The sequence below is a fragment of the Tyto alba genome, unplaced genomic scaffold, assembly GCF_018691265.1.
Source record: "Tyto alba isolate M040663 unplaced genomic scaffold, T.alba_DEE_v4.0 Super-Scaffold_1, whole genome shotgun sequence".
In the NCBI taxonomy this organism is placed as follows: domain Eukaryota; kingdom Metazoa; phylum Chordata; class Aves; order Strigiformes; family Tytonidae; genus Tyto; species Tyto alba.
In genome coordinates, this window is record NW_024881261.1 from 14,199,689 (window position 1) to 14,222,506 (window position 22,818).

The 22,818-nt window shown below is 42.7% G+C and overlaps 1 protein-coding gene across 6 annotated transcripts in view; it reads left to right on the top strand.

Annotated features, from left to right (window-relative positions):
• Positions 1 to 16,171, top strand: part of STN1 (STN1 subunit of CST complex) — a 47,631-nt gene extending 31,460 nt beyond the window's left edge. For 4 of the 6 annotated variants that reach the window (XM_032988603.2, XM_032988609.2, XM_032988604.2 and 1 more), the window contains 3 exons: positions 4,239 to 4,361; positions 4,980 to 5,052; positions 9,100 to 16,171. In XM_032988603.2, coding sequence (XP_032844494.2) covers positions 4,239 to 4,361; positions 4,980 to 5,052; positions 9,100 to 9,257 — 354 coding nt within the window. In that variant the 3' untranslated portion in view covers positions 9,258 to 16,171. Of the gene's footprint in view, positions 1 to 4,238; positions 4,362 to 4,979; positions 5,053 to 5,608; positions 5,723 to 6,613; positions 9,080 to 9,099 lie in introns of those variants that run through there. The other 2 variants (XM_032988607.2, XM_032988608.2) reach the window with 2 other exon arrangements.
• The last annotated feature ends 6,647 nt before the right edge of the window (positions 16,172 to 22,818 follow it).

Here is a 22,818-nt window from a genome sequence, read left to right on the forward strand (position 1 = left end):
GAGGTGGGTACCACAGGGAAGACTACAAACCAAAACCAGAAAAAGCAATCTTGTGCTTAGAGAACTTAAAGACTGCACTTGCTGGACTGAGGCAAAGGGACAGACCTTTGGTTCCTTTTTTTAAAGAAAACTACGTGTGAACTTGATCCATCCAGTTTCTCAAATGGGTTAAATATGTCTTGTAATCAGCCAGTCTTGATTAACCGTTTCTATGCACTTCTTCCATACATAAGCTATAGTGTGTGTTGTTTTAGTATTACCATTCTAGTTTGTGGATGTCACTAGCTTGGACACAGGACTTGGGTTGTGCTTTCCAGACTCTCCTATTTGTACTTCTCTTGATTTGAATATTATCTCAAGGTCAGCAATGACAAGTAGTTAAAGCAGGGAGTTTTACACTGTTGTTCATACCTACTGTATACATATACCTTGTACATTGTACTGTAGGTATAACATAGTGCATTATACATTCTTGATATTATGTGCTTGTCTTCCTGCCTCTTGAAGAAGCTTCACTGCTACTTAAAATATGTGTATTGCAAAGCTTATTATAGGACTTTAGGACTGCCATGTCCAGTATCACTATTATTAAAATTGTCACCTGTCTAAGCCAAGGATTAAATATTGCAGGAGAAATTGCAAAGGGCAATGCCATGAGTAAAGTCACGTGTATGGTTATACCAGGAAGCTTTAACACCATCAGGGTGTGTTGTGATTCATAATGAGCCAAAGGTTACATACCTTCAGCATTTTGAGTAGACTGACTAATTCCTGTACCACTTCATTCTCTGACCTATTATTGATTGTACAGAGAGTTTGTCTTGTTTTAAATATCTGAGAATAAGTGGTTACACAGCACCAGCCCACTAGGCTGTGTGAGACCGATCAGATGGAATATATTGATTAAAATACCAGCTTAATTCTGGAGACATGGATTCTTCTGTTGGCTTTGCTACAGAGTCCTTGGCTGGTTTTGGGAGGGTAGCAATGGTAAAATTGTTATTTAATAGCTGCTTCTCTCAGGGTGGAGGAGCATGTTTTGCATGTGTGACAAGCGATTTTTAGATGCTCCTGTGTTTGTTTGGATGTACAGCTTCATTTATTTGAAAAGGACCTGATTTAGGAGAGGGGGGGGAACCCCTGCTGTCAGCACTTCAGAAAACCTGAAATTGTTCAGCCTGAAACTAAGGTGTGCTGAAGCGGGGGGACACTTTGCAAGATGACGTGTGAACATTGTGAGAGGTAAATTAAAAATCCAGATTCAAATCCTGCTGGTGCTTTGGGTCAGCAGATAAACTATGTAATATCTGCATTTCTCAGATGAAAAGCTTTGTAAAACAAAAATGATGGCTGATAAACCATGACTCAGAAGGAAGGACATTAACAGCTACAATACCTCTTTATAACTGTTGAAATGCAAGTATTTTTCAATCTCCTCCTGAAATAAAAGCAGAGATGTGAAATCATGTAGGATTTCATAGTCCTAGATTTCTTCTCTCTGTGTATAGCCCCATGTTCAGTCTCAGACAGATTTCTGGACAGTAGATGAACCACAAACTTAAGTGTACGTTGACTCTGAGGGGGGATCCGAGTCCAGAGGAAGTGAGGGCCTGGTTTGGCATAAAAGAAAGTGATAAGCTATTGAAAAGGAGTACTATTGACTTACGAATTTGCAGGATGAGATGCTGGAGATATTTTGGGTGGACCAAAAGAACAGATTAAGTACTTTCAGACTGTGTTCACAAAGAAACTCCTCAATTGTTGCTTTACTTGGAGGGATGGAGAGGAGGAAGCATGTTCTAGAGGCACACTAGGAAAAAGCCCCAAACTTTTCCTGTCATTTTATGATAATATTAAATCCCCTGAGGAGGGCAGGAGCACTCATTTATTCTTCAGGAACAGTCCTTCTGCTATGGAGCCCTTTCCCTTGGGTTCTGCAGCACATATGAGAGGGTGCTGATATGTAGCAGCTGCTTACTTCTTTTCTCACTCCCAAGCCTGCCTCTCTGCCTTCGCTCTGTCAATGCCCTGACTTGCATTCTTAGTGATTTTGTTTCAGTATCTATCCAGGCTGAGCTGTGTGTCAGTTCACACAGAGTCTGTTTTTAATTATCTCCCTTTTCTGACAGGATCTCAGTGTTAAGCCAAACTGAATAATTATCGTGCTTCTTTGGAGATATTTTTATCTTTTTGCTCTCCAAATGTTTGCTTTCACATTAAAAATTGATCAGTCTTGAAGTGGTTGCTTTGCTAGCAGTTTCTTAGATTCTTGAGGATATACTGCTGCATTTGAGTGAGAGGCAAAGTCTTCATTTTACATATGGCTATAAGAATGTGCTTTTCCATGCGAAAATATTCACTTAACTCTTCCTGCTACATTTTATGATTGTTTCTTCATTTCATCAGAAGAGACACTATGAAGAGAAATATGATAGTGGTATTAACACTGTGACTGAAATGGTGCCCAGATGTACAGTCAAGTTAGTAATTAGAAGCAGTGTCTGTTAATGTTCAGATTGATACAGCTGTGGTGGACAGGGGTACAGACGGACCTTTGGGCACTGAAATTCTTCAGTCTGGAACAGAACAAAGAAAACTGAACTGAGAATAATAGCCATTGTTCTATGTTAATTATCTTGAACTATTAGGCAATTATTTTTGACTCTTGATTTGAGAGGAAAAAGATAGGTAGCTGTTGTCGGACAGAGAGAAAGAGATGTGATTATGACCTGCTAAAATACTGAAGATTAGCTTCAGGAAGGGGATGGAGAAACTTGTGATGCATTATTGGACTAATAATCCCTGTTGGATCTCTGAACTATTCCCAGTTAGGCACATCAGCTTCCAGGCTTAGAAGCAGTTGGAGTTTCACCTGAGGCTTGCAAACTGATTGAATGTTTTGTGAAAAGATAGTCTTCCATTAATATGTTTCACATATTCATGTGAATTCATTCTAGTGCATGTTGGTTGCCTGTTTCACTCCCAAGGCTTCTGTGAGTTCAGCTGGTGAGTGAAGTAGGATATGTGAAGCCTGATACTTCTGTTCAGAACAGGGTGGGAGCATTTATGGTGATACTTGAAGAAATGGCTTGGCAAATCTTGCTTTGGTTGCTCTGATGTGGTTCTAGGATCACACGTTGGTTTGTGGGAAGCAGTTTAGCTCTGTTCTCAAAGAAAACCACAGGGAGGACAGCGTGCTCCCAACAGATGAGGAAACAACAACTGGGAAATTGAAGCAGTCTGTGTAGATAAATGGGAATTTGAAGGACATGGTAGGACCAATAGAGATGGAGAAGAGTAAGTCATAGTCTTGCTCTTATCTACCCATGCTTTCTCTTCTCCACAACTGATTATTTCCTTCCACTTCCTTAGCTGTCATTCAACTGTCTTAGCTCTGCTCTACTTTCAAACAAACCCTAATTCTCCTTGATTTTTATTTTCTCCCCTTCCTTCCTTCCTTCCGTCCGTCCTTCCTTCCTTCCATCCTTCCATGTGTCCCAAACACAGAACCCTTTGATCTAAATAACCTCCTCAGTTATGGATTTCCAGGCACACTGTTTTCCACCTGGCCTTAAAACTGAATCTTTTCTTCCCTTATCTCATATACCTGTCTTAATTTCTTGCATGTTCTTTATCCAGTCATCTCACTAGGCTGTGGAGAAACTCTTGAGAACATGACCAGAATGTGTGTAAAAATTTGGAGGTGGAGTGGACAAGAAACAAATAATGTTCTGTTACTTTCTTCCTTTTCCTTGGACACTTCTACAGTTTCAAATCAGGAGATGGAAATCCAGTCCCTAGCACTTGGGTTCCTCCTGAATATCACCTTACAGAGCACTGATCTCCCTATCTTTCTACCTTTCATTATCAAGAAAACTCTGAATATGAGCAAAGCTTGATTAGCTAAACAGTGAAATGCTCTACGAACATCACAAGTTATTCCAAAAGAGAGTTCTCAGTACATAAGCAAATAGCTGCTAAATACAAAGAAGGCAGTTAGGAGATTGTGGTTCCTTAAGAATATCACAAGCTTCTGGGGTGTACGTGTGTTTTTTATAAAGCTCAGGAATGTTGGTTAGTTCATACATAACTGATATGATTTGTGAATTACTAAATGAAGCAAAATGTTTAACAAAATCACCTGAAGTCCTTTTGTTCTGGAGAGCATCTGGGGCTTTTGCTGGTAACTCTAATTGAGCTGAGATTTATCACCATCTGCTTTATTCCTTTCTTGCCAGGTGAAGTCAGAAAGTGACTCCAGTTCCAAAAGGATTCACAGTGTTTTTAAGGAAGCAATAAGGATGCTACAAGAAAAAGGCGTGGTTTTCCAGAAACCTAGTAGCTCCAAGGACTTGTACCATGTAAGGAACTGAGCTGTGGCTGCAAACAAGTTCAGGGATATGACTTTCATAGTCAGTAAAAACAGTAGAAATGTTTCAGAAGTAGTAGATATGTTTCATAAAGAAGCTGGACATCCAAGTGCTGTCTGTTTACTCAAAAGTCTTAGCTACAGCTTACTTCACTGTTGCTTTTACCTCTGTATCACCCACTGAGTTGTTCTTTTTGTAACTCAGCACCAGACTTAAGCACTGCTGCTGTTCCAAGCACAGTCTGTGTTCACTGGGTTGCCAAACTGTGAACCAATGCAGCTGAGCACACTGAAGCATGGGGCCTGGGACAGTTCTCTTTATTTATCTAAGTTGGTTGAAACTTGGTATTCTGAGTCAGTCACCCTTCTTCAGATTGAATTCTGGTATGTGATGTTCTTCACCTAACTCAGGGATGCTGATAATGGTACTAAAAATAATGACTGAAGATTTAACATTCTTTATTAGTCTTGGAGGCAGTATATAATGCAGACTGTAGTTATGACAGTGTTAGTTTAGCATACATCATGGCCTTGGATTGCTTTTCAACAGCCATGCTGTCTACTGTGAAATAGACTGCTATAAATTGCCAGTTTCTTCTGTTTTCTCCAGGTGACTGACCATGATAAGGAGCTTCTTAAAGTGACCCTTGATGTGATTAAAGAAGACTGTCGAAAACCCAGGCGTAAGTAGCAGTGTGATCAGGGGTCTTATGAGCTGGTGCTGATATATTGATAACAGTATCTCCTGCTGCTGCTGGATTAGATATGCTTCTTGTCCTCACCCTTGAACTCAGAGCTAAGTTGCTGGTGTAGCTAATCAGTATAGCTAAAAGTGGGAGTGCAAGAGCAGCTTCCTGTGAGCATGGAGAGAGATAGAGCAGGTGTGCCCAGCAGGAAGCAAACCTCTCAGATCTGAAATAAGCAGCCATTATCTTAGATCTATAACTTCTGAGAATACTTAAGATTTTGGGAGGAACCAAATGTAATGAAGTTAGGTCAGCACCTAGCAGCTGTTGCTTTGCGCTCTGGCTAAGTAGCAAATCTTGCTAGTTCGGTTTCTACAGGGGAGTTGACACAAAAGGCCATACAGAAAGGTGAAATCCCCACCTCCAGGATGTCAACAACAAAACTTACTTAAGTCAGTAGGATATTCTTTGTGGATTTTAAACTCAGGTAGGGCTCAGGTGGTTGTTCTTTGCAGGTAGGGATTTCAGTCTAACGAAATCTACTTCTTTTCAGGTAATGTACCTTGTATGGCTATGGCTTCTGAGTTTTCCCTGTCTATCAAGCCTGTTGTGTCTTATTGCCATAGTGATAGATTGTGCTTGGCTTGAATGTCTGCTAATTACACAGGTACTTTGCTACAGAGTTTCAATTCATTGGGCAGAATGTGTCAGCAGGGATCACTTGCTGCTGTGCAGCTATTTGTGAGGTAGACCATAGTTCGTACACAATAAATGACTGATGAGAACATAAGGCATATAATCTTAAATTGCTCATATCCTTATACTATCATAACTGTAACAGTGCTTGTACGACCTGGTATATGATGGTTATCCTGCAGTGAAAAAAGGCGTAAGTGAAGTAGTATTATTTTTGAGTTTTCAACTGGCTACTTTAAGCAGTGGTACAACCGTAGGCAAGGCTTGTAGGTGGAGGTAAAAGTTCTGCATCTTTGGGGGTTGGAGGAAGTAGATGTTACTGGGCATGCAGGTGAAGATGGGCTCATTTGCCTGAGGTTATTTCAGTGCAACAAGTTACCGTGTCACATCGTTTTATCATTTTTTATCCAATTAACAAATACAAATATATCCGTAAGAGTAGAATCATTCCTCTGCCGGTTTTATACATCAGCTAGTTCTCGTGGGAACCCATGGGGTTTTTTTAATAGTTGTGCCACTGTAAAGGCTGGAACCTGTATACAATTGACACAGGGCATTGAGCAACTACCGGGTGTTTAAATCCCCTCTTGTGCATTGTCACAATGGTAAAGTACTCTGTGCTCTGTGAAAAGTTGGGATGTTTTTTCTCCTGGTCAAGAGGAGTCAACAGAAGAGACAAACTTGTAGATCAGTCACAGAAAACACTTTGAAGAGTCCTGAGTCCTCAAAGCCATGTTTTCCATACTGAGCAGGTTAAAAAGAGAAGCTGTTTTATAGAGTCTCTTGTTCTTCTCAAAGCTTTCCACCTACTTAGTTTCCTGTTGTAAAGAGGGCAATTTCCAGGTCAGTGTCTCTTTGCTAGTTTTCAGAAGGACAGTTTCAATGTCCTGGTCGCTGGTAATAGAAGATTTTGAGAAGGAAAGCCAAAAAGTTTCAATCAAAACCAACAGGGTACTGCGGATATTTTATTGTCACTGAATGATGCAAGAATGCAGAGCTCAACGTGGCTGTCGGACCCCCTCTGCTGGTGGGATGGCACTTAACCACCCGCTTGGCTTTGACTGGTGAGCAGGCTGGTAGTGGGAGAATACCAACGTGGTAATACCTCAAGAGCTTTTGCTTGTTTGCAAGAAATTCCTACCCATTTTCCTTCAAGTGTAATATTAGTCTTCCATTACAGGAAGACTGATTTATGATTAAACCAAACTCTTCTCCAATGAGTTACTTTTCTGCCAGTTTTTCAAGGCAATGCTTCCCCTCCATTATTTTAGTTGTGACACATTCTCAGGCCCAACCCTGCTGCCTGGAACAAATAAAAAAATCCTAAGCATGCCTAGTCAGAGCTCTGCAAACCCTGATCTGTAATATGCCTACATGACAATCCTAGTCCTTGGCTCCAATTGTAATTCCAAACAGCCTGGTCTTAAATGCCCTCATGTGAGGCCACTGTGGGTCTGTTTATAGGCTTAAGATAGCCAGAAAAGGATGACAGTTCACTTTGACTCCAGACTGAACTGCAAAATGGTAGACTTAGTCCAGATTTGTTTGGGGTCTTTTTTGACAAATTTGCCCTGGTTTTAGGCTTAGATGAGGCAAATAATAGAGAGGAAAAAACCAGAACCACCTGAAGTTAAATTTAAAATGTCGGAATGCACCCTGTGTGAGATGTCCACAGTGGGCAAATGGTAGCTGTTTTATAACTCTGTCCTCTCTGATATTGGTAGTCAGGTAAGACAGTTAATAACAGCCTGGCTTACCTCAGCTGGTGGACAAAAGCTAGAACCCAGCATGTCAGTGAAAGAGGGACAGCATCACTCACTTCAAGGACTGTATTCCCTCAAAGTTGGGCCATAGACTAGGAGTGTTTGTGGGTTACTTAATGATTGCACACACTTGCAGCTACCCAAAAATGCCATTTTCTACCAGAATCTAGGATGAAAATATGTATTGTACTGTTGGGTAACAATAATATAATTCATCGAGACTTAAGATAAGTCACTGTAGATCAAGGATGGGCACTTTGACCTTATGACAAACCTATGATTAATGCAAAATGCAGCTACCCACTTTGCAACAAGAGTCACCATGACCAGGTAGAGGCATTGTTCTGTTCTCTGCACTTATCTGTCCTAGGGTGGTGGATGCGTTTATGGCTACCAGCCAAAATCTGACTTCTGAAGAAATAACTCTTCTTGTTTCACAGTCTAAAAGGATTTAGGCTGAACTGTTTATTTAGCAGTTGCCTCCTATCTACCAGTAACTTTTCTCAGCAGCTTCTAAGGCAGTTCTGGGACTCAGCTGATTCTAGAGTAGAGACTGGCAAAAATAAAGACAAAGGCAGCATCAACAACATAGAGGGACCTCCCTGGCCCATGGCAATTTCTCAGTACCCTTGTAAAACTTACTGTACATTATGTGAGCTGAGGGCTGAAGAGGATCAAAGTCGTTTCTGCTAATATGTCTCATTTATGCTAATTTTCCATTGTTAGCCACAGAGGAGAAAGAAATCTCTTGTGGAGTTCAGCACTTGAGGAGACTGGGAGCCTGCAGCACTGATGATCAGTGGGTCTGTTGGACGAAACGTTGACAGGGACAGCTGAACTTCAAATGATGGCTCTACAAGGCACACAGTAGCTGTGTGCAGTACTGCAGTCTTTAAGGACCTTTGTCTCTGGTTTGCCCTCTAGGAAAGGGGATTATTTTGACATTTCTGTTCTCTTGTATGTTTTCAGGGTTCATTCCTCTTAAAAGGAAATAAAATTTGATACTGAAGTTCTGTGACCTTCTACTCCAGTAATTGTCTGAATAGTCTGAAGTGCAGGGAAGCAGTCAGGTGAATGAAGGTTGCACTGTAGCAGTTCTTCCACAAGATGCCAGCATTGGGCAAGCAGTTACAGGTCCTGGCCACAGACCGTCTTTCTGTTCTAGACGTTTTTGAAGTTGGGTAAAAGGATTTTCATTCTGTTTCTTCTGCAGTTGCAGGAAGTGGGTGGCTGGCATAGGTGGATAGTGGAGGTACCCTTAGGTTAAACTCATCATCAGGTTGTACTGAATGAGCACTGCATATTAGAGTTTGCAAGACTGATTATCCTTCACCCTCGTTATTAGTGTTATAGCCCTGACACTTTCCAGAAAAGTCATGGGGAACAGTTAATAATTGGAGAACTGTAGGCATAGACTGGATCTCTTCCCTCTGAATGTGTGCATCTCTGCTGTAGTACCTAGGACATTCTTCTTCTGACAGCTGTGGGTTTTTTCATTACTAATCTGTATTATAATAGTTTAAAAGAAACAGTTAGATTGAAGTCTTCGCTCCATGCCTGGCTGTATTTTCCCTTTTTTCTGCAGATGCTGAAAAAGGCTGCCATTTCCTTCATGTCCTGAGTTGTGTTCGGCAGAGTTACAACCCTTCTGTGGCTGAAGTGGTGATACACCGTGTCTTGGAACTGCTGGAGAGTAACAGTGATGTTGTCAGCACTATGGAAGGATATTATATGGCATTTTAAAGAGAGAAGATAGGATACATTAATTCTGGTCCATTCAGGATAAAGGAGGGAAGAAGGAAAGGTTAAGTGGCCCTGAAAAGCTGCTATTGCCTGGTATGAGCTAGATGGGGGGAAAAAAGAGCATTCTCATTCTCTAAATGGTGGTTTTGTCCAGCTTCAGAAAAGTTGTTCAAATATTTGCTTTAATATTTTTGTTGACTTCCTCGCCATTCCTAGTGAAAGCTGTATCAAACTGATTCTGGACATCCTAATACAGCAGGGGAGCTGGAAAAAAACCTGAGCTCTTTCCTTGCAGTAAGATATGACATGTCCTTCCTCACATTTACATCCAGTGAGCCCTAAATAAAAGTCACTGCTAGAGTGCTGTTTATAGCAGTGGTCAGGTCAGGACTCGTTTTTCTGGCTTAAAGACTGATCTTGTGATCTTTCCATATGGTAATAGTTGTGGGTCTTTCTTCTTATGTATATTTTACAATAGCTAGAGAAAGGACATGCAAGCAATCAAAAGATTTGCTTGTCCTTCCTGGCAGTGTTGGTGTATTTATGTCTGTAAGTATGTATTCCTGAATGTGCACAGCTTTCCCACCACTGAAGCAGTCCTCACCTTTCTCTGAAAAGTAATATTCAGGAATAATGGGACCTTGCATCCCTTCCCCAATCTGCAGCCTTGCAGGCTTGTCAAGCTTGTCTGGGTTCCCCTGTCTACTGTGTGCACTACTGGTGCATGTTGTTGTGGATTCTGTTCAGACCAGAATTCTCAATCAGACACAGTTTTGCTGTTTATTTTTAAATTGCTTTCTACATCACAAATGGTAAGCCATAAATCAGATGCTTTGGAAAAGAAAATACAAAAGCCAGCAAGATCCACTGTATTCTCCATGCTCCTTGTTGCTTTTAGTGTATTCTATTCCTTGTGACCTTTGGGGAAAAATACTATCCATATCTGTGCTTGCACGGGAACATAAGACATTGATGAAATAACGTTGGCCTAAAGAGGGTTGCCATGTGAGACATCTGATCTGGAATAATCACAACTCTGTTACGTGCTACAGTTCAAAGCCCAGAGCTGTTCAGTAATTATCCTTAGAGAGGGCTTGTCTGTTTAATGAATCTGGTTAATGGTGTGGAGGTGAGACCTTTAACTTGAAGAGTAGGAAGAATTTAATGTATCCTTTCTCTTTGCTCTGCACCTTCTCTGTAACAGTTAAAATAGCAGACTCCCAGGAGGCAGATGTGTAGTGGTAAAGCCCTATAAGGATTGATATAGCAAGGAAAAATAAACCATATGCATGAGGAAAGCCAGTGAGTAGCCCCATGTGTGCCAGGTCTCTGGTTTGCTGTTATATTATATACCTCATTCCAAGCCCTGGCTGCAGTGAGATATAGGCTAAAAGAAAGGCATGACAAAATATTTGGCATTTGCATTCAGAGGCCTGTGGAAAACTCTGGCCTTAGAGATGGTGCATTTGCCCATAGTGGGGAAAACTATGTATGAATCACTCTTTTGCTGTAAATTCTCTATTTACTGCCGGGCTCAATAGTTGGTTTCCCTGCAGGCTGCCCTCCTCCTAGCATGGCCGCTCTGTTTTGCGTTAGGTTACTTCTAGTCAGATGGTAATATGGGCCTGCACAGGTGCTGAAAGTATGTACCTATAATGAAGGGAATAAAAGAGGATTAAAAAAGAATGGTAGAAGTCCTGTCCTTGTCCTGTCCCCATCCTGTCCCATCCCTGCTCCCCTTTCTCCCCTGCATGAACATCTCTGGAAATCAGGGACAGAAGTCTAGATTCTGAGTAAAGAGGTATTAATTTATGCCTACGAAATGGTCTGGCTGGTCATAGGGGAGATATGCTTTTCAGATCCTCCTGCTCTGATTACTGATCATTTTGAAGTGATGCTTAAAAATAAAGGCTATCTGTGTGAGTAGGAGTTTGGAATATTGATTCCTAAATTCTGATTCACTTCAGGATTTAACCGTGTTACTGCTTGATTGTGGACAAGTCACCTACTTGGCCTTAAACTCAGAGTTTGAATATATTATTAAAGGAAAGTGTGTGGACCATATGGAAAAGCATGGTGTCTAATTCAAGCGTCTGGCTTGGCCATTTTCTTGAAATGTTCTGTATTGCCAGAAGCCGATTTTGCTGGGAAAGAGTTAAAAGAACACTGCTAGCACAGTGGAAAAACTGATCTGCTCTCTTAGGTTAGAAGACAGACAGACCCTGGTTCTCCTGAGGATGTCAGCCAAGTATGTGGGCTGGATGGGTTTTGGGAGGAGTTCTGCTCATCTAAATATTGGAGGAAAAGATAGTCTGGAGATCATGTTGCTCTTTAGGGTCTCTTTAAAATAAATTCATACCAAAATAGGATGACATGTTTGTCCTTTGCAGCTTCTATAGTCATACATGCAGCTTCTAATGGATTCTGTTGCCTCCAACTTTGATGCTGCACCTCCTGTGGTTTAGCTGTGTTTGTGTGTAAAAGTCTGCCTAAAACCCCTGGCCACCTATTCTCTGTCCTGCGTCCACTGCAATTTAAAAGCACTGATCAACTGCAAAGCCTCGGAGATGAGGTAGAAGGAACTTATCTCAGGAAAAACAGATAACTCACTCTGGAAAGAACCTGTCCTTGGAAGTTTGTAAGTTGGTCCTTGCTGGCAATGCTGGACTCTTGTGATGGAGGGTGCATTCTGCTGGAGATTGGTCCCCAAGAACAGGAAGGAGTGATTTTTCTCACTTGAGTTAACTCAGGGAAGTAGTATGAATGAACACAAAGGAGCCTACAGTTTTTACAAGAGTGAAACATTAAGGTAAAATTAATGGAGGAGCCTAGATTTAAATTCCACAGATTCTAATTCTGAATAACTGTACGGAATAGTTGTGCCTTAAGCTTGCATGCTTTATTTTTTCCATGGTAGCCACCCAACACAGACTAACACTTACTCTGGTTGAGTGCATTCCCTCTCTTGTACCTACAGGGAATACCATATGCATATGCCTGCATAGAAGTACCCCAGCTAGCTGTGGGAGCACAGAGCTCACTGTAGGTTGATTTACCCATTTACTCAGTATCTCTACAGTATGCTTCTGTGACAGCAGTCTAGACTTACCCATATTGGTATAAGTCACCTTTATGTAAGTCTAACTACACACACTAGGGCTTTTACTGCTAATAAACTGTCTCTCTGTTTAAGGATCATATCCTTAACCAAGAGAGTCATATCATGCACACTGTTAAAATTCTTAGACTTAGACCACACCTACAAAATATTGTGTGGAACATTTAGTGAAAGTGTACTTTCTTGTTTTGTTTAATTTGAAAACTTGTTAGGCAACACAATTATTACTGGTTTATTAAAGGACTTTGGAAGGTGGCACTTTCATGTAAAACTGACAAGTGAGAATTCATGTTGTAGGACTGCTTCATGGCCAGTTCCAGTTTCCATAGAAACAGTTACAGCAGTTAAAGGCAGGTAAGTAAAATGGAGTTTTTAAAAGCAGTCAGCATTTTTACGTTATCTTAAAAAGGTATGTTTCCATAGAAATGCAGGCTCCTGAGAATAAAAATTACTAAAGAATCTTAATTCTATTCTAGCAAAACCTAAGGTGATTGCTTTTCTGGTGAGGGAACAAAGGAACAACTCTACCTTCAGTCCCTGACACCTGCTTAGGTGAGAGAAGAGGTGTGGTTGCTTCATGCCTCCGTTTCCCTCCTTTGTAAATTGGGGAAATTACATCTCCCTGTGTAGAGTATAACCCTAAATTTTTCTTAACATTGGTTATTAAAAGCTCTTGAGATCTGTCGATGGGAGCTGTTAAAGAACTCTGGCTGTGTGGGAGAGGGTGAACGGATGGATGCTGGAGTGGGAATTCATTCTAATCCAAGCCCCTCTTTTGGCAATAGCACTATCTTTCTCTGCCTCTCTTTCCATGCATATTGCTTTGCCTGTCTTATCTTTTTGCTCTTCACATTCTGTGAGGCAATCATGGTCTCTCTGGTTTTATTTGTTTCAAATATTTATCCTGGAATCCTGTTCCCTCCTTCTTAACTGACATCTTAAAAACAGAAATTAAGCTAAATGAGTTCTGAGTGTTCTTGTTTTCAAATCTTTGGATAGTAAATTTGTAGCTGTGAGGGTGTATATTTTACATAAGCTACCTGGGAAATTAAGCTTTTCTTTCAAAGTAATAAATGAAAAAAATTAAAGATTTGCTACATGACTGAAAAATGTTACTTTTGTGGATCTGTCCATACTTGCATATTCAGTGATGAATACCATAAATAGCAGGAGTTGCTATTTCATTATTCAGAATGAGAATTCATCAATGAGCTGCCAGTGAGGCATGGAGCCACATGGAGAATTATGAGACAAAGTACTGAAAATCTGCTTGTCAAAGAAATGCAGTTTGGTTTACTTTGGGAGTAAGCTGATCCTGTGAGGAAAAGATGTTCCTAGCAAAGGTTTGTATCTTTATACTTACCTCTGAGTGGGAAAAGGAGCAAGCTCAGATCCCATGGGCAACCCAAATTTTGAAACTTCCTGTCACTGTGGCACTATGTTCTTTACTCATCCTGTCTTTCAGCACAGTCTCCTGCACCAACTCTACAGGCTAGCGAGCAAACAAAAGTTCAGCCAGAAAGATAAAAGAATAGTTATAATAATTGGTTACCATCCTCCAGGAGCATTTTTGTGGACGTTGTTGGCAGCAGGGAAATGCTGAGCCAAGGGTCTTGGGTTTCATTCCCAGCGGTCTGCGCTGTCAGGCAGAGGCTTTCCCCCTAATTTCTTTCATCTATTTCTGCTCTCTGCGCTCTCCTCTAAGTGTCATTTCTCAGGCCTTTCATTTCATTCACGGTCTCATGGTTCATCTCTGCACCACGGATCCTGGTCAAACCTCCTTCCTCTCTACTTTGTTCCCTTTTTTCTTTCCTAACTTAAATATCCTTGTCAGCATCTGACAATTAGAATTTTCAGTATAATCCCCTTGCCTAACTGACCTGGCACTGTTCACAGCCCATTCCAGTTTCAGCAGGCTGTGCTTCACTCCTTGTCTAGGCACCAGAAGAGGCAGGTGTCATCCACTTCACTCTCAAGCTTTCTTCCCCATGTAGTTTTGCAGCAGGAAGGAGCTGCAATTTTAGGAAAACAACACTTTTTCCCATCCCATCCTCCCAAAGACCCAGTAGTACCCTTAAAGTTTCTAGTGGTGGTTTTCCTACAAGTATCCAACTACAAAATAAATATAATTTAAAAATAAACCACTTGCCTTGCGCAAACCTGAGCAAGCACAAGTCACACCCCTGACAGAAGCTATCTGCCTCTCCCGGCCGCTTTCATGTCCTTGCAGATTTCATTGTATACATGATCTGTAAAGTTGATGTGGACTTTTAGTTTGTGTGTCTCCTTTTAGCCTGTTTTTTTTCTGAGAAACTGGAATTATACTCATGTGATTATACTGCGTGTCTGGGCATTTGTCAACTTCTGTCCTGCCATCCCAAGTGACTTTGTTGGCTAGTTAAGAGTGGTGAAGGACCCTGAGCTGTTATGGTCTTGCACGTTTTTAGAGAATGGATGCACTGATAGAAGAGGGAAGCCCAAATTACTGCCTCCATGAAGGGGAAGGAAGAAACTCAGTCGTACCACACTAGAGAAAGCACACACGAGACTGTCCCAATGAAATTGATTTTGTAACTTTTGTAACTTCAGCTGCCACAAGAAGTGCTTGTTCTGCTGTGCTCTTTCAAGAAATAACAGGACTGTTTTTCCTAAAGTTTGCTCGTAGACATCACCCCAAGCCAGACATTTGTGATGGGAAACTGCAAATCAAACTGTTAAAATCTGGTAAAGTTATAGCATCTACATCAGGGTACAAAGTTGAGTAACTGATTGTTAGGGTTGCCACCAGCCCATTCCCACTAATATTTGTTAAATGTGCAATGGAGATTATACTAATCTAGTCATAGTAATTCACAAGTTGAAACCAGCCCAGTTTAACAAGATTGCTTGAGCATAACATAACCAGGAATTTGTTAGTAAAAGAAATAACCTAAAGGAATGATTTTCAGCAAGTGCTGAACCACCGAACAGTGTAGTGCCAATTAACCTGGCACAACATGTCTTACAGCTCTTGTTTTAGCTTGCTTTTTGTTATTGATTGGAAGAGTGAATGCTCCTTCCCTACCAGCTAGAACTGGAGCTCTCTGCCACCTTAGCCTGTGATGAACAAGCTGTGAATTTACAGGCATGTAAAGGCCAAAACATCTGTTCATCTTGCTTAAAAACTGGAGGAGTGGCTGCATCTAAGCCACTGATTCCATAGAATGTCTAGGCTGAGACATCTACTTCTTCGTTCTTTTTAATTTCCCCAAGTTAAAAGTAAAGCAGACAGGAACGTCATCCCACCTCTGCTGCAAACAAGGTAAGATAAACAGCAAATGTATGTCACTGCTTAACAGCCAGTGTGATTAAATAAAGCATATGCCAAGTCTGTTGTGGTCCGGGAAAGTGCATGGTTCCTCCCAGGAGTGGAGACATCCAAATATTACAGTGATACTTGGATATAGGAGGGAGGAATCAGTTCTCTCAAATGTCTCCCCTGCAGGCCTACCTGATTCTAGCATGTGCTTTTCTTGGTCAGGTATAAAGGTGGTAAGGAAATTAAAAGGGTGCTTGGAGTTGGGTTTTTCTCATATTGCCCAAATTTAAGTCATTCACATTGAGAGTGTAGAAGATGTCCTTATGTGCATGTAAAACTCTTCTTTGCTGTAATGCCCACAAAAAAAACCCAGAGTTGTAACAAGCTAGCTGATTTTCTGAAACTACTGCCTACACTGCTGACTAATACTCTCTCATTGTTTTTATCCCTCACCTTGTCTTTTTTTCCCCAATAAAATCTCTTGAATTTAATTCCTGATCCAAAGTGGTTATAGCCTCTCTCTTTGTCCTTCTGTGAGTACGGTGATCCAGGAAAAACATCAAGAGCAAACTCATATAGAGAAGGGTTTTTGCTGGAACTCTGAACATAAGAAAGGATGAGAAAAACAGAGGAAGCTGAGAGAAGAGGATTTAGCACAGATATTTGAAATTAGTCCCACTGAAAAAGGCTAAAGAAATAATTGCCTAATGATGCTTTAGACATCTGTTTCGGAACAGGCAGCAGGTGTTGCATGTAATGAAAGCAAGGACTTGTACTATTTTATTTTCTGCAATTAGAAATCAGGGGAGGAAATGAGAGCAGGAAAAAATAAAGAAAGAGAACATTTATCATAAACAGCTGGACAAATTTATATAGAGCACAGTAATACTTGTATGTTCTTCTTCTGCCTTCTGCATACTATCCTTTAACAGTTCCCATGTTCTGTAGGGTATTTTATCCTTTCTAAAAGACCAATGCCTTAGATGCTAAAGTCAGAGCTGGCCACCAAACTGCCTTTGTGGATCAAAATGTTCAGGACAATGTAATTGTTACTTACCCAGAGGCTGCTGTGAACTGACAGAAAGGGTTGTGATGGAGAAGCTGCCCTCGTCTCACAGGTGGTCTCCGTGTGCCACACTCATTAGAGAGACTCTGGTTAGAGAAATGGTCTTTAGGGTTGCATCCTTGGTGCTGAACAGCCATAGCTTAACACATGCCTGGATTCAAATAACTGCCTGAAATTATGTGGATGATATGTCCACTGCTCCAAACTGAAAAGAACACCTACACGGTGTCAAAGGCTTTGCTAAAGCCTAGGTAGACAGTATCCACAGCCCTTCCCTCATCCACTAAGCAGGTCACCTTGTCATAGAAGGAGATCAGGTTAGCCAAGCAGGACCTGCTTTTCATAAACCCATGCTGACTGGGCCTGATCATCTGGCTGTCTGCTCCATAACCTTCCCCAGCACCAAGGTCAGACTGACAGGCCTGTCATTCACCCGATCTTCTGGCTCTTCTTGTAGATGGGCTTGCTAATTTCCAGTCAACGGGGACCTCCCCAGTTAGCCAGGACTGCTGATAAATGATTGAAAGTGGCTGGATGAGCACATCTGGTAGCTTCCTCAGAACCCTGGGGTGGATCCCATCCAGCTCCATGGACTTGTGTGTGTCTAAGTGGTGTACCAGGTTGCTAACCATTTCCCCTTGGATTATGAGGCTTCATTCTGCTCCCCATCCCTGGCTGGGTACCCAGAGAACAACTGGTTGTACTATTAAAGACTGAGGTACTCCACTACTACCCTTACAAAGTCTAACCTGGGAATGACTAGGGAAAAAATACTATTGTGTCTACCCATCAGATGATGTTGCTGCTGAGGAGCTCCAAAAGTGCTCCTCCTAAAGAAGTCTCTCTGTCAGGAAAACCACTTTGTTTTGCATGAAGGTAACTGAAAAAAAATCAATGCATTCCACTGCTGAGTGATGGAGATACATATTACGGATTTCTCCATACAGTGTCAAGGTTGTGCTTTTGTCATCTGTGGTCTAACTGCAGTTCCATGACTGCCTTTTCATAAGATTTTATTGATACATTTTTTTATAATTCACAGCCCATCAGTCAAATGTTTTCTGGTTTGGATATTGGCAGATAAACACTTCTACTTTCTCTAGCGGATGTGCAGCCAAATAAAATTACTGTTTGGTTTCAGAAGCGGTTGAATAAGTAAAAACAGTGAACAAGGGAATTCAAGATTTAAAAGTGCTTGGTGGAAATTTTTAATCTGTTAATACTTGGTGTCCATGTATATACTTAGAGGCAACATGGGAAGAAAATGCAAAGAAAGACTTCTTCCTAGACCGACTTTATTTGTAACAAGCCTGCATTTTCAATAATGGATTGCCAAGCTTTTTGCAGAGGATGAGGCAGAAGCCGGTCTCAAAATGTGCTATTTTGAGAACAAGAGCAACTAAAGTCAGGGACAGCATCCAGGAAGAAACCTGGGGAATCCCAATCCAAACCTGTGATCAATTTGATAAACTTCAGCTGTCTCAAGCATAAGCCTGACATGTATATCATGCATAAATTGTGGTTTGGGCTTGCTTGTTTTGTTTTGTTTGTTTTTTTTTTTTTAACTATGTCAACAGATACCTACAAAGCCTTCATAACAACGGAAAAGTACAAGGTGTACATAGGTGAAAAAGTCTGCACAGTTTGCTGCTACTACCCTAAACAGAGAGTACAGTGCACAGACTGTGGTTGGAAATCCTCCGTTCACAACTGGTAAGAGAGGACTGAAGAATAACACTAGCCATGACAGGGTTAAATTGTATGATAGCTGCATCAACAAAAGGATAATCTATAATTTAAATCAAGAGGGTGAAGCAGCCCTTTCATAATGTAAGTAAAAGCTGTTATGCCGTTGGGAAAGCATGTACGCTGCTAGCAGGGGGAATGATTATTTTGTTTTTTCCATTATACTAGGTTGCAGACAGGAGCTGATAAAGCAGCACTCTGGTGAAGAGGCTGCGAGAGGAAGAGGCACGCTACTGGGGGGGGGGGCTGCTCTGCCAGGACTGCTGCTGGTTTCTTCAGCTCCCCTCTACCACAGGAGCTGGGCCTATTTATTTCCAAAGTGCATTTCATTTGAGGAGCACTAATCTCACAAGCAGATGAAATGCAGTCGGCTTTTAAAAAATAGGGAAAAAAAAGTTTGCATCGTGCTTTGTGTTTCAGAGTTTGAGATTTGAATGCCAGACAAGCTCCACTATTCTAGTCACTCCTATCAACCCTGAAGTGGAAGTCCTGCATGGAAAGCAGCCCTTTTAAGAAGCTGAGGTTTTGTAAGTACAGAAGCTGAGATGGGAGTGTAACAAAGGCTCTGTGTTGTGCTGTTGCACATCAGAGCCAAAAAACCCCTAAGGGGCACATCTCTAGTACCATGTCTAGTAGATTATGCATGCAACTCCAGTTGCCAGTAATGAGTTGTGTGGCTAATCTGTCATGTACAGCACTGCAACGCTCCCCTTCCCCCAAGGGGCTGAGCTCACCCGGCACTTTGCTTCCCCCCAGGGTGCTCCTGAGCACCTTTAGAACATCTCCTCGCTATTGGGACAGGAAAGCATTGTGTTCGACCCGGCTGCCCAGCCAGAAAACAGAAAAGCAAAAGCAAGAAAGCAAAGTTGTCTTTAACAACAACTCCAGCTGCAGCAGACAGGGCTGTTAGACCATGGTATGGTTAATATTCAGGGGATTTTACTTACCCACAGTGATATGCCATGAATTAATAAGAGGCATTAGAAATGGCTCTAGTGGAGCACAGAAAAGCCTGTCCCTTGTTTTATTTTCTCACTGATTTCATGATCCAAGTGTTTTCAATTTACAACTCAAATGCTTAATTACAAAAAATTTGCCAGCAAGACAAAGTCCTCTTGAAATATGAAAACTCAAGTTGTGCTCCGTCTCTGAGACTGTCACACGCACATTCTGTCACACATCAGCTTTTGCTGTAATTGAAGCAGAGTCTACATTGTGGGGCTGTAGCTGTATCAGATCTGTGAGGGTAATCGTTACCTGTTCAGTCAAAAAAAGAAAAAAAATTATTTGCCCAAATACCCACCTAGCAAATGAGTAGAAAAAAGCTTTTTAAAAGAGCTGGTTTACCTCAGTCTTCAGAAGTCTGAATTTCCGATGGTGTTCCTCAGGTGAATTTTATCAAAAGCATGAGTCCATAAAGGTGAATTATTTAGTCAGCTGTTAATATTGATACTAACAGATGTATTAAAATTGTTAATAATAGCAGTGGTATGCCCATGTAATGATAGGACTTCAGTAATGGAGACTTTTAAGAAAAAAATATAAATACGAGGAGATTTAGAATTAAAATCCCTAGAGTTAGTTATTTTTCTACAAATTCACAGTGCCTCGGCCTGTGTGTTCATGGCCCATGTCAGGTGCAGGCTCCGCACGTGGGGTTGGTCACCCAACAGGCCTGCCACGCTCTTTGCTGCGTACTCAGTCTTTCTTCTGCTCAGTCCCAGCAGCCGGTGGCTCTCTAGCACAAGGCTGGGAAGTGCCATCAGCTTCATTTTCCCAGCTGCTGCCTAAGAGGAGCAGATTTTCCCAAGCCTGCAGCATAATGAGAGGTTTCAGTTATTCTTCTGCCAGTCTTGCAATAGTCTGGGATTGGACTCCCACTAGACTGGGTGTTGTACATATTTTAGAAGAACAATCCATGCCCCTAGCAACATACATTTTTCCTATGTAGACGGATGGATGCAGCAAACAAACAGACAGAGCAGAAGGTGGTAGTGAGCATAAAACGGTCAGACGATGGAGGAGGAGGGAAGCCAGGTCTGTACAAGGGCTGGGCAGGCTTCACAGCTGGAGAAGGTTGTCTAGAGCAGCAGAGAATCAAGTTGTCTTGCATAGAGGAAAGGTGAAAACTGGACCAGATGCTGTGGAAGTATGGGGTAGATACCAAGAGAACACAAAGCCCAAAGCACTAGTCTCAGGTTTGACTGAAAATAGCTCCTTCCTTGCAAGAGCAGATGAGAAGAATACCAGTAAAGACTCCAATTAGTAAGAATGTCAGGAAGGATGGGGCAGAGTGTTTGGAGAATGATGTGTTTTGTCTCTTTCCCTCACAATGACATGTTTTGAAAGCTGATTTAAAACAAACCCTGAGAGTTTTTAATGATGGAGGAGATCCTTTATTCTTTTTCGGACAGGGTGATAGGAGAAGGGGATGATGAGATGTGTGATGTATACTGATAACAGCTCACAGGGAAGAGACATCCAGGACCCAAAAGACTGGCCATGCCAGGCATATTTTTATCAGTAGGTTATTTGAATATTTACATTTTCAAGGAAGAGTCTTCTTTCATTGCTCTGCACACCAGGGACTTCTTGGCCAGTCTAAACAGTAAAGGCTTCTAATGTAAATAATTACTCTGCTGCCTTGTGTCATGCATGAGGATTAGAGGTGCGAAGTCCCTCAAAGCAGAGGAGGGAAGAGGGTGCTCTGAAGGGGGAAAGACAAGCCTGAAAAGTGACAGCAGAGGTGGGCATATCAGCTGCTCCCCTCTGTTGCCCTCCCTGTTACCAGAGGCTGGTCTCATGTATACCTGTGCACATTTTAGGGTGGGATGACAAGATTTTAGCATTTTATGTCAGTTCACTATGTTTTGTTAAATTGTGTGTAGTAGCTGAGGAGGGAGGAGAAGGCTGGCTAAGAGCATCTTTTCCTGGCATTACACAGGAGGTACCTGGTTCCCACCTGGCAGCAGCCAGTAGTCTTGTGCTGATGGTGCTGCTCCTGGTTTTCCTTCCTTTTTTTAAGCTGCTCGTGGAAACCCGCTGTAGTTTGAAACCAACCACTTTCAGATGTCAGCCTTCAGGCTCAATACCTAAGGCTTTGTGACTCTGGTGTCTATCTCATGATCATTGTTGCAGGGCTAATAATGCTTGTAAAAGCTGTGATTCAGATACTGTGCCTATAGTTTGTACAATGAAATCACATTGAGATTGACCGTCCTCACTGTAAATGTGGGTTTTTCTTTGCCAGGAACTGGGACCTTTCTGTGCTCCCTGCAGGTCTGAAGCTGTCACCAGCACTCTGGAAGCTTACTGGAAGGTCTGAACAGGCTGCTGTTCAAGAGGCTTCAGAGGAATGAGAGATCTTAGTGACTTCAGTTAATTTGGTGAATAGCTAATGAATGTCATGAAATGAGCCGAGGGCTGGAAGATCACATCTAGGTTCCCATTTCTGATGCAACTTTCAAATAATCATATTCAACATAATGACATACTACTGAAAAAACAAAAAAACCAAACCAAAACAAAACAAAAAAAACAGAAGCAAAACCAAAAACACAGTCCAAAAGCAAAACCAGAGCAAGTGAAGTTTCTAGGGCAAACTCTTCTTGAAGTGTGACTGGGGAAGATGATGCTCGCTGACACGGGTTTATCGCCCGAAAAGCCCACGCGGCAGAGCGCCCGCGCCACCTTCCTCCAGCTTCCCACCTCCTGCGGCCCCGCGGGCCGGGGCCCCGCGGACCTCCCCAGGCAGCAGCCGGCCTTAAGCTCCCAGCCGGGGCCCGGTGGGCTGCTGGCACGGCCCCGCTCACCCGTGGGTTTCCGGGGTGACCCTCGGCGGGCCGCTCGGGGAGGCTATTTCGGACACACTCTGCAGCGATGGACGGCCCTGGGGGGCATCTGACCCCGGGGTGTCCTTGAGGCCGGGCCGGGGTGTCTCAGCAGCCCCCGGGCCGCAGCAGAGAGCGGGGTGCCCGGCAGAGTTTGGGGGGCAGCTCCGGGAGGGGGGAGATCGCCCCGACCTCCGCCACCGCCCGGCGGGGCGTGAGCGGGCTGCCGGAGGGAAGCGGCGGGCGGCCGCCATCTCAGGGCAGGCCGCGCCCCCCGCCACACCAGAGCGCCGGCTCCCGGTCCCCTCCCGGTGCGCTCCCGTCCCGGGGGCGGGACCGCCGGCCGGGCCCTGCCCCTCCCGCCGCCGCCGCAGTGGCCGCGCAGCCGGAGGCAGCGGAGCCGGGCTGCCGCCGCCGCGGCCCGGGGCGGAGCCGGCACCGGGGCATCCTCCCTCCCTCCCTCCCGCCCTCCCTCCCTCCCTGCTCTGCCTCCTGCCCGCCCG